Raw genomic sequence first — 12,094 nt, 5'->3', positions numbered from 1 at the left:
GCCCCCCCCCCCCCACAATTTTTTTTTAAATTAATGAATATGTTTCCTACATTTGTCTTCAAGCAAATTGAAGTTGAAAACCTAGTTGATAATTAGGAATTCTACTCAAATCTTCCCTAAGAATGAAGCAAAATAATGAAGTAGCAATACAGATTTTGATGTAAATTTAAAGAAACACTGATTAGAGAAAGTCGCTCTCCTCAACAAAAGAAGTTTAATATGGCCAGATCTTTATTTGTAGTACTGTAGGTTTCATTTGGTCACATAATCAAATGCAGACATCTGTTTCCAAAAAATGCTTCAGGTAGAGAATGAAAAAGAATACTATTCATATTTATTCCCTAAAATCATGCTAAAGTTGAAAACCTTTTAAAAAATTACTCATTGTTGAAGTTCCTAAAACTACCAAATTTTCAAAACCATGCTATTTACATAAATATGTTAATAGTTCTAAATCCCAATTAATATTTTATTCAAGATCCAACTTGGACAGATTTATATGATCCCAAACACTAGACTAAGAAAAACCAAAACAGGAGTAAAACCCAACCAAAGCCAAGGAAACAGTGTTACAAGAATCTTATCATAAAAGTAGGGTCATTTGTTTGTTTGAAGAAAGTAATTCTGAGACTGAAGCCTGTCAACCACTTAAATTCCTATCCTGTCCATCTTTACCTTTACAAATTGATACGAAAGGCGAAAAACAAATATTTAAGCAAATTATAGGGTTTGGTGACTCAGTAGCTATGAAGGAGCTACATGACAAAATACAGTTCAGCATTCTAAGGTGCTGATAAAATGCTTTTAACCCAACTCTAAGAAAAAATATGACCCCAAATTTAAATTTATTTAAGGCATATCTTGCTTATGTGTAAAATGTACTACAATGGGGTTTCATAACAAGGATTTAAAACTATTCCAGCAAATTCTTGGAATTATCTGTAGTATGAGGGCAAGAATTATAGTAAGGATAATTAAAAATCAGATCTCTCATTAACTATTTTAAGCCAATAGTTTTTATCCTCCAATCAAATAATCCTTTTCCCAGCATTATTAAATAGGTACAAAATGCCCTGAATTGAATTTCGGTAACCTCTGATTTTCCTTTAATGACTGGAGAAATATTGAAGGCAAACCACACTACATTACTAGACTGAATAGTCTAGATATTGATATTAAAACAAAAATTTTTAATGTTTATTTTTGAGAGAGAGACAGAGTGTTTGTGAGCAGGGGAGGGGCAGAGAGAGGGGAATTCAAAGCAAGCTCCAGGTTCCACACCGTCAGCACTGAACCTGATGTGGGGCTCGAACTCATGAACGGTGAGATCATGACCTGAGCTGAAGTCAGATGCTTCACCAACTGAGCTGCCCAGGTGCCTCTAGATGTTGATATTTTAAATATGGATTTCACTTTAGTAAGATTCTATCTCATTTTCTCATCGGTGTCATATACAAGCAACACAATTACTGTAAAAGTTCAGGCTATTCAAATAAATATGAATCAGGACAACAGAAGACAAGACCGATGTTTTATCTTCTGTTCAATTTTGCAAGTGAAAGATCTGGTTAGATAAAATCTTCCAAGCAAATAAAATAAGTGCTCATGTAAAATTTTTATATATACACAGTAACAGACACATTTATACAAGTTTGAAGGAGAAAAAATAGAAGCAGTTTTAAGTAATCTTCATGTAACCAATTCACGGGATAAACTGATGGTCTTCATCTCCTCAGAAAAGGAGGTGCCTAGGGCAGGCTGCAGGCTTTCAGTTAGTAGGCGTCTATCTGGTGCACCCTTCGCTTTGATTTCCACTTGCTGCAATCTGCGTTTACCAAGTTGCGTAGAGTTTGTTACTATAGGGGCTGAAGAGTATTCTTCGACAATTCACTTCTGCCTAGAAGCTCAGAAGGTGATCTTACTTGGAAATGGCGTCTTTGCAGATGTAACGAAAGTTAAGTATTGAGACAAGATCATACTGTACGTGGGTGGGTCCTAAGTGAGAGTATTCTTATGAGAGAAAGAGCACAGACACACAGAGAAGGCCATGTGAAGACAGAGGCAGAGACTAAGTTTGCCGCTACAAGCTAAGGGACACCTGGGCCACCAGAGGCTGGGAGAGTCAAGAAAGGATTGAAGTCTTCCCTAGAGCCTTCAGAGGGAGCATGGCCCTGCTGATACCTTGATTTTGGACGTCCAAAATCAAGAATGGTGAGAAGAGAAATTTCTGTTAAGTCACCCAATTACCAATAATTTGTTACATTGGCTCTAAGAAATTAATAGTTACCAAACTGATTATGCCAGTTGAACTTGTTATCATGAGTATATAAACTGATGACGTGAGTGCGAAGAGCTGTAGTTTCTGTGAAAACTAAGCTGAACTTTGAAAAGACTCGATAAAAGTGTTGTTTTTTTAGGGGCGCCTGGCTGGCTCAGTTGGTGGAGCATGAGACTTCTGATCTCAGGGTTGTGAGCGTGAGTCCCATATTGGGGGTAGAGACTACTTAAAAATAAAATCTTAAAAAAAAAAAAGTGTGTTGCTGTTTTAAAATTTAAAGATATTGGCTAATTGTGGGCAAAACAGTTCTAAAAGATTGGAGGAAAATATAGCAAAAACCTACAAGGATTCTGTATCGGTGGCTCACAATTATATAATGGAATGTAGTGCATGTGATCTGCACAAGAAGGAGTTAGAGGGTGCCTCAAAGCAGACCCATATGAAAAAGGTAGAAAAGACCTGGTCCCTAGATTAAATAAGTGGCAACTAAAGAATATTTATATTTTAAGTTAAAATATCTAAGAATAAGTTTTTTTGTGTGTGATAGATACCCTGCTTTATTTAAGTGACCTTTGGATTAACCAAACTATTGGTCCCAGACAAGAGGGGTCCTATTGTACTAGCTGAAGACACATTTGTAATATCTAAGGCCAGTTAGCTTCAAATGCATGTGGGTTTTACCTGATCATCTCTTCAACTGCCACGGTGCCACAGACGCAGGTGACTCCAGGTGAAAATTGTCAGCTGATCAGAATACGATCCTTTTTTTTTTTTTTTTTTACAAGGCCACACCTGTTCAGTCTCAAATATTCCTTGGATGAAATCCTGGGTTAATACTGCTGCAAGAGATGCAGGCCCTATTACATACACATTCACTAATTTTCCAAAATGCAGTTTTTCCTCCACCCTATTAGAAAATAACATCACTATTTTCTATCAAATTTGGAAGAGAAATATTTGCTATCTGCAACACTTTTACATCTGTTTCTTTTTTTAAACATTGTAGACATTACATTTTTTTAAACATTGTTCCTCTGTTGGAGGAAGTAAAGCGATGTCACTGACAATATTCTTATGTTACCGAAAATATATCTAATACACTAATGATATGCAACAATTCATTTATTTCTGCCTAATTACCCTTAATTATAAATACAGAATATAGATTTACTAGAGACGATGAATTGTTTCTCTTCAGAAGGGAATGCTATTCATTTTTTCTAAACAGAAAAACTAAAGCATCAATTATATTACTAGTTAAAATAAAACTTGAAAACTAGCATATTCTCCCAAAGTAACAGCAAAAATGCTATAGGACAAATAAATTAATGGCTGTAAAGTATTAACTCAACAAAACCATATTTTACTAAAATATTTTATTGCAATAAGATATTTACTGTGCTCAAAATCAATACAAAGTAAGTTAAAATTATTTACATATAAATGCTGAAACTATAGTTAAAAATAGCCGCTGAGTAACAACAACAGCACAATTTCAGCCTCTAAATCAAATACGTAATTTTCTAAGGATTGTTAACAATGGTAACGAAAAATTACTGATCATGGTTGTTAAATTCACTGGTTTCCATAAAAAGAAATGTCCTTCATCAGGTTTATCTAACGTAAATAACTTATTCCTTTGAAGAGTAACAGGAGAAAAGTCTGATTCATTCATGTATATTATAGTCCAGTGAACTTTATGATTAAATAGTACATTTTCTAAACTTCACAGCTATATCTCAAACAGATTTTTCCTCTGTATAAATGTCAATGTATACTACATTTCATATTATATATATATAAAAAAAGTATCTACATTAGTTTTTTGTCAGTTTGGAACTAATATCCATGGTGTAACAAAGTATTAACAATTCTGATGTCTGCACTGTGTATACTCAGATATGCTCACAAAAACTAGTCTGTTGATGACTTTAAAAAAATATATTAAGATGCCAAATAAATCTATTTTATTACGAAATGAAGACTTTGATTTAAGAATATATTTTTATTAGGCATTTCGGTAACAAATCATTACCCTATATATAGTTGATTCATTCAGTGTATTTTTAAAAGTAAATGAATTCCATTGCAGTTTTTCTTGAAGGAAAAGAAATCATTTCTCCAGTTGTTGAGGAGTACTAAAAGCTTCATACACATTAGCAGCAAAGTCTTTCACTTGCTCCATCATCAACAGATCCTAGCAAAGATGACAATAAAACATTACAGTTTGTAACAAGTGTAGATAATTTAAATCCATTTCTGCAATCAAGCAATAAATTTAGCTTTAAGTTTTGTGGCAGTAAGGCCAAAAAGAAAATCACTTAATGCAAGGAATATTTTTTCGCATAAGAAATTCTAGGAGATACTTCTTGCTTAGGTTCTTGTATGAGGAATGGTGGGTGTGGTAAGTATTCAGTGTGACTCCGAGAAGACCCAGAACAGTCTTCAAACGGACTTGTGTATGCCATGTGCTGGGTAAGTATTTGTTCCATAAATGATTACAATACTAATGATACAAGTGTAAAGGTACCTTGGCTGGAAGCTGACATAACATGGTTGTAAGGTATGTTACTTTTTAGAAGATCTAACCTAGAATGTATGTAGCATGTCATGGGTTCTGCGTACACAAACATAAACTACATACACATACTTCAGAACAAGGGTTCTTAACGGATTTGTGAATGTAAAAACAAGAATTACATTTTTATTTTCATTAACCTTTAAAATCTAGCATTTCTTTCAATTATGAAATTGACAACTGTGACAGCAGGAACATGCTATGCATTTGTCTTCAGTGGAAATAAGATATTGTCACATCATGTGATAATTGTGGAAGATACACGAACTGCCATTACATCTTGTTATTTAATGCATGAACAAAGAGGCAATACTGCTACTTCATAAATTTGATTTTAAAAAGTATTTTGAAAACTGTATGTAATTAATTGGCTTTCTTTAAAACCTATGTATTTTATGATATGCATTTACACACATTATTCTGAGAAGGGGTCCATAGGCTTCACCAGATTGTGAAAAGATCTATGACACAGAAACATTTAAGTGCCTCTCTGGGCATCAGAGAAACAGTAAATGAAAAATGAATCTATCCTTTGTGTTCTCTGTTTCTTAAGTATCAGAAAACTCAAGTGAACTTTAGACCAGTCTTGACCTCAACAAATTCATGGTTAAAGTCTCTAAAGACAACTTGGCATTTTATAGTTAAATATGAGTTAACATAGAGATTATGCTTAAAAGAACTCGTCAATCAATAGTGTAGTATATAACCTACATTCAGTCATACTAAAAATCTTTGAACATTAATATCAATGGTATTTTTATTAGACTGAACTCTTTTGCTTTCATTATCAATTATACAGATTTTAATTACTGTGGTACATAAATTACTTAAGCCTTCAAGCTGCAGGTGGTGTATTTTGCCTGGTTGTATTTCCCACTGGCCTGCCAAGATGAATAGCCTACAGATGAAGCCAGACTCTTACGAAACTGGAGAAAGGTGAAGTTAAGGTTTAAGTGCCAAAAGTCACAAACTTTTTTCTCACACTGATATGCACATGAAAATTAATTTAATATGAAATTAAAAATTTTAAACTAAGTTTTTAATAAAATCTGAGCTTAAGTTAAGCGAAATGAGATTAGCCTTACTCCCTCTTCCTTCTGCAATATGAATGCCTGTCATGGGTGACAGAGATGACAAAGACAACTGAAGAGAACAGTGAGGCAAAATAAGCATGTAAAGGACACAGTAACGACACCATATAGAGAAAGAAACAATCTGTAGTCTTAGTTCTTTTCATGTTGCCAAGCAGAAAGTACACAGAAGATAATCTAACTCGTCTGAGACACATGGTACCAAGAAGATGCCAGCTTTACGCTTAGCCTGCAGTCTCCTCCCTGTACATTTCTGCAGTAGTTTGGAATTGAGGTGTATTGCAAACAAGTTTCTCATTCTAATACAAGTCTTAGTCTTCTAAAAGTATTGCAACTTGGTTGCAGGTGACCCAGAAAAACTGTGTGGGTCCAGAGTTCTTATTTCAATAATATTTGCCTTACTTAATGCATTCCAAAATGGTTTTCTAAGGAAGGATTGAGTTTTAGGTAGTACTGTCTACGGAACTTTTCATGAGCAGATTATTGGTGCATTCTTAATACTCATATTGATTAATACTAAAATGCTTTACTTCTCCAAGACAATTTTTTAGTTTTCCTCAAAATTTGAGGAACTAGATCACGGTCTCATAACTCAATCTTATTACTAACATAGTTTCATGCCAACCAGAATGTATGTAAAATGTAGTCTAACTGGTGTTGGACTAGAATATGGGGAAAGGTATTCCCAACCTCATAAATTTGCTATATTTTTGTTCTCATGGGGCATTCTACCACACTCTACATGTGATTTAAGTTTTGGTTCCTTTGAACAAATACCACAGGAGAGAAATGTAATTTTATGTCAGACCAATATAACCACAACCAAAAATACAATGTTTTTAAATAATACCTCCAAGCTTTCTTCTTACCTGAACAAAATGACTAGGTGTTTCACTGCAAACTGAATGGATCTGTCCATTTACTATTGGAATTATCTTAGCTAATGGCAGGCTGACACTGGAAAGACTGAAAAATCATCATAGTAATAATTATTTTCTGAAATTATCTTACAGGATCTTAACATTTTAATTATAACGCAATATAGTAACTGAAGAGTATTCACAAAATGTATTAAGAAGAAAATAAAAACCATGCATAATTCTACCCCTTAGAAATAACAACTGCAACTGACATCATGGTTAACTTCTTCCAGTGATTTTTATACATATCTGTGCTTTTTAAAAAAAGCTTATTTATTTTTGAGACAGAGCGAGACTGAACATGTGCCTTAGTATGGGAGGGACAAAGAGAGGAAGAGAGAGAATCCCAAGCAGACTCCGTGCTGTCAGTGCAGAGCCCGGACGTGGGACTCAATCCTGGGAACTGTGAGATCATGACCTGAGCTGAAATCTAGAGTCACTCAACTGACTGAGCCACACGGGGTCCCCTTTTGTTTTTTTAAACACAAGACTCTAACTTCCCAGCAATATTGTTTTGTATTTCTATTAAAGTTATGAACATTTTCCATCTTATTAAAAGTTCTTCACCAAAGTTTTAATCTACTTTTTAATGATTATAAAAAGTAATTCATCCTCTAGCTGTGACAATTTATTTATTCACTTATTAAAAAATTTTTAATGTTTATTTTTGAAAGAGAGAGAGAGAGGGAGAGAGAAAACAAACACAAGTGGGGGAGGGGCAGAGAGAAGGATACAGAGAATCCCAAGCAGGCTGCTCACTGTCAGTGCAGAGCCTGACATGGGGTTCAATCTCACAACTGTGAGATCATGACCTGAGCCAAAACCAAGTCAGATGCTTAACCAACTGAGCCACCCAGGCACCCCAGAGTATCCTAAAATTTCTTTAAAAAATTTTTTTTTCAATGTTTATTTATTTTTGAGAGAAAGAGACAGAGTGTGAGTGGGAAAGGGGCAGAGAGAGAGGGAGACACAGAATCTGAAGCAGCCTCCAGGCTCTGAGCTGTCAGCACAGAGCCCGACGCGGGGCTCAAACTCATGAGCCGTGAGATCATGACCTGAGCTGAAGTCAGATGCTTAGCCGACTGAGCCACTCAGGCACCCCATCCTAAAATTTCTTAAGTGTGTCTACTTCTCCCCATTGTCAAACCTAGTCAAGGCTAAGCATTTTCTTTTGTCTGGACTATAGCAGTGACCTTACTTGTAAGTGCTCAACAATCACTTACAATAAGTTGGGTGAATAAATGAATAAATGTTGGTGTGATTATGTGTGATACAATGACTGTTAAATGATGAAACACTTTGGAAACAAATATGAAATAATTTTTATGTGAGTTATACTCAGGTTTATTATGTTAAACATAATACTTCACACCTCAGGCTACCCCAGAAATTTCCTATCAAACATCATGAAAATGCTGAAGCTATGCTGTGTAACCATATGCTAATCTAACCAGTGTTCTATGCTGAGATTTGAGGCAATGGATAAAAAGAAAACAGGAGTGCAGAGATTTATGTATTCCTGAGAAAATTAGGCATTATTCTCCTTCTTGGTAGCATTTTTCAGAATGTCATGTTTTTGTTTACATGTTTGATGTCTCTCTTTGTATATTACTTTTTCTTCATTAGAAACTGAAGACACCACTACCGTACAAGGTCTGTGAGGTTAGGTACAGTGGCTATTTTACTAACTGTATTTTATCCCAGCACTTAGTAAAGTTTCCTTCTCCATAAAGCAATCTAAGTGATTCTATAATGTAAGTCCCATCATATCACTCTCCTGCCACTTCTCTAGTGGCTTCCCAGCATTCTCAAGCTGACAACCATAATCTGTTATGTGCTGAATTCTCCAACTTGGTCTCACATCACCCTTCTCCTAGTTCCATCTGTTCAGCTACCACACCAGCTTCTTCCAGGTCCTCAAGTGTACCTCGGTCCTCCACTTTTCAAAGTCTTTGCCCTGTGGCTTCTGCCCTAAATGTCAACTGCCTCGCTCTAGTCCAAGGCCATATTTAATGCTCATCTTTTAATTCTCAGTTCAAATTATCTCCTCAGGGGAACTGCATGGCATTCCATGTTTGTTCAAATACTTTTATTATATGTTCAATGTTCTTTTCCTTCTAATACTTATCATAGTTTGTACACCTGTTTGTCTATTTCTCCTACTAGACTGTAAGATCCATGAGGACAGAGACCTAGTTCAGTGCTTGATACATAGTAGTTGTTCAACAAATAGATGCCAGATGACTGGACAAACTGGCATCTCTGTCTCCTCTCTTCTGAGTTCATGTCTATGGCCATTTCTTCTTTGTGTGTTTCCTTCCTTAACTGATATGTCCACAATGCTATTAACTTCTTTGTATAATATACACAGTTTGCAAACATTTCCACCAACATATCATTTGCATTCAATAGCAGTTATAAAACTAATAAAACCTGTTTGATCTGTAAGTTTAAAGTTTTACAGCCACACCTATCATTTTCTTTGTAAAGTTCTTTACTTTCATTCTTAGAAGAGCTTTCTCCATCTTGAGCTCTGACAAATATTCATCTGTTCATTTATGTTTTTTATGTTTATTTATTTTTGAGAGAGAGAAACCAGGGGAGGGACAGATAGAGAGGGAGACAAAGAATCTGAAGCAGACTCCAGGCCCCAGCTGTCAGCACAGAGCCCAATGTGGGGCTTGAATTCATGAACCATGAGATCATAATCTGAGCTGAAGTAAGACACTTAACCAACTGAACCACCCAGGTGCTCCATATTCATTTATGTTTTTATTGTTTAAAACTCTTGAATTTTTTTTGGCTATCTGTGTGGTACCAAAGAGTCTAACTTTATTATTATTATTATTAATTTACTTCAGTCGTTGTAAAATGACTAATCTGTCTTACTATCATTTGCTAAATAACACATCTCTTCCTCACTTTCATCATGTACTAATATCCTCCTGTATATTTTTGAGACTGTTTCTGGATTTTACATCCTGTCTCAATGGTTTATCTATTATGAATAACATATTATTCTAATAGTTGCACCTTATATATTTTATAGGGAAAGTATACTTATCGCTTACTTTTCTAATCATTTCTTGAATATGTTATGTGCATATACTATATGTAGTATATACAAGAATACAGTAAAGCCTTAGTTTGCAAGCATAATTTGTTCCAGAAACATGCTTGTTATCCAAAGCACTCATATATCAAAATGAATTTCAAGAACCATTGGCTCAGCTGTGATCATGTGACATTCAGTGTCACGTACCATCTCTCGTTTATCAAGTTAAAATTTATTAGAAATGTTTGCTCATCTTGTGGAACATTCTCAGAACAAGTTACTTGCAATCCAGGGTTTTACTGTATACACATATATAATACATACACCCATATATAATTTGTTTTTATTAGTTAGCATCACTTTTCAGTTGATTCTCTTGAATCAACTGAGGGTTCTGCATCATTAATTGGAGTATGCATAATTAATGATATTTTGTCTCTTTACCGATAATTGGAAATATTTTTTCTTGGCTTATTGTAATGGCTAGAACTTTCACAACATGTTAAACAATAGGAATAACAGTAGGCATAATGAAAATATTTCTAGTATTAAGTCATGGAGTATAAAGTAGGTTATCGATATAGAAAAGAAAAAAACTTAAGCTAGGAAATAGCTACTGAATACTTAGAGTATGTAACAAAATATGAAAGGGCATAAAATAGTTTCTGACTTTGTGAGGAGGCTTAAAATATAACTGAGGAATATGATTCCCGTTCTAGGTGAAAAATGTAGGTTGTACAGGAAAGTACAGTAGTGAGTACTATAGGGAGTTCAAACAAGAAGACTACAATGGCTATGTGGTTATAACACATTTTTTATAACTCTTCAGTGTATAAAATCAAGTACTTGTGTAAAACAACTGTTATAATTCTTTATCACTACTCAGGAAATAACTAATACCTTGCTAGGTAGAGATTATAGTGAAGTTTTATTAATCAGAGCACCTTGATTTAGGGAAGTATATAGGGGCTGAAATTTATTTTTCTATCACTTAAAAGAGTTCCTAAAAAAGATTTTAGGGTGATATTTAAGTTGTCTCAGAAAATACATTTTATGGCTGTAAGCATTCCAAATCCTCAATGCTAATTGGAAATTATTCTTTTTATACAATAAAGAAGAGTTCCAAAGAAATGAATAATTTCTTGCCCTATGTATTTAAGAATTGAATTGGATATTGCACATACATACTTCATATCACTTACTGTTTATCTTAATTTTAATGGACCAATTTATAGTCAGTTAACATTGATTTAGTAGCTATTATTTTCTGAGTTTAATATAAAAAACTTCAAAGCAGGTTATTAAAGAGTATAAATTCTAATAGGAGAGCCAAGGTACTCATGCTGAGATAAGGATATAATAAAACCATATGATACATTTTAGCAGAATGAATGCATGACTTAGAAATAATTATGATTAAAATTACTAACAATTACACTAAATACTCCCAATCTTACAAGAAGAGCTAAAAATGAATACATTATGTTGTTGTAAAAGTAGGAGATAATTCATGAAATAGGAATCTGTAACAAGAATGCCTGCTTATCATAATGGCCAAACTACTGAATTACATAGGCCAATTATGGCTTGCAGTACTTAAATATGTTTTCAGTTTTATATTCTAAAGAGTTAAAAAAAAAAAAAACCCAACAATCTTAAGAATTGGGATTTGGCCTGCAGAAAGACAGCTTGACAACCTAAGTATTTCTATATGGTGGCAAAATTTTGGGAAGAAATGAGGTTTTCAATACTGAATTCAGAAGGAGTTTCTACTAATGAAGGAGTCATTAGTTTAAGGGAGTTTAATTTGTTGGAAATGATCAATCAAATTTATCCTCTATGATTTTTTTATTACCTGGAACAAAAACACATCCAAAGCACTCCTTTGTTAGAGCCTTCATTACTCACAACATTTTATGTCATCTTACCTACTCATGGAGTTGCTACGTTGCAGTTCCTGTTCAGTAGGTCGAAAGAACTCAGCCATGTTGTCTAGCAGTCTGCTAAAACCTCGGTTTAAACATGTATTCAAAACTGTACTAAAATCTGGACTACACAAAAAAAGGATAGATTGCGTTTTAGATTCTCAGTGGAAAAGGAAATAAATTCAATTAAGTATGTTGTTATCTTTGACAGCCACCAACATTTCTAGTCACAACCTACTTTTTATAG

General features: G+C 34.2%; 1 protein-coding gene across 4 annotated transcripts in view; it reads right to left on the bottom strand.

Moving 5' to 3' along the window:
- Positions 1-1,596: 1,596 nt before the first annotated feature.
- The window catches only part of PEX3 (peroxisomal biogenesis factor 3), a 35,471-nt gene continuing 24,973 nt past the window's right edge, over positions 1,597-12,094 (bottom strand). The window contains exons 10-13 of one of the 4 annotated variants that reach the window (XR_009263372.1): positions 11,851-11,973; positions 6,817-6,913; positions 4,314-4,475; positions 1,597-3,117 (exon numbers count right to left, since the gene is read on the bottom strand). Coding sequence is in view for 2 of the 4 variants with exons in the window: in XM_058735507.1 (XP_058591490.1) it covers positions 4,392-4,475; positions 6,817-6,913; positions 11,851-11,973 (304 nt within the window). In the remaining 2 variants the exon portion in view is untranslated. Of the gene's footprint in view, positions 3,118-3,637; positions 4,476-6,816; positions 6,914-11,850; positions 11,974-12,094 lie in introns of those variants that run through there. The other 3 variants (XR_009263373.1, XM_058735507.1, XM_058735508.1) reach the window with 3 other exon arrangements.

Source organism: Neofelis nebulosa, chromosome 6 (genome assembly GCF_028018385.1).
Source record: "Neofelis nebulosa isolate mNeoNeb1 chromosome 6, mNeoNeb1.pri, whole genome shotgun sequence".
NCBI lineage: Eukaryota > Metazoa > Chordata > Mammalia > Carnivora > Felidae > Neofelis > Neofelis nebulosa.
The sequence above is the reverse complement of the archived record's forward strand: the minus strand, read 5'-3'. Positions and strand labels throughout refer to the sequence as shown.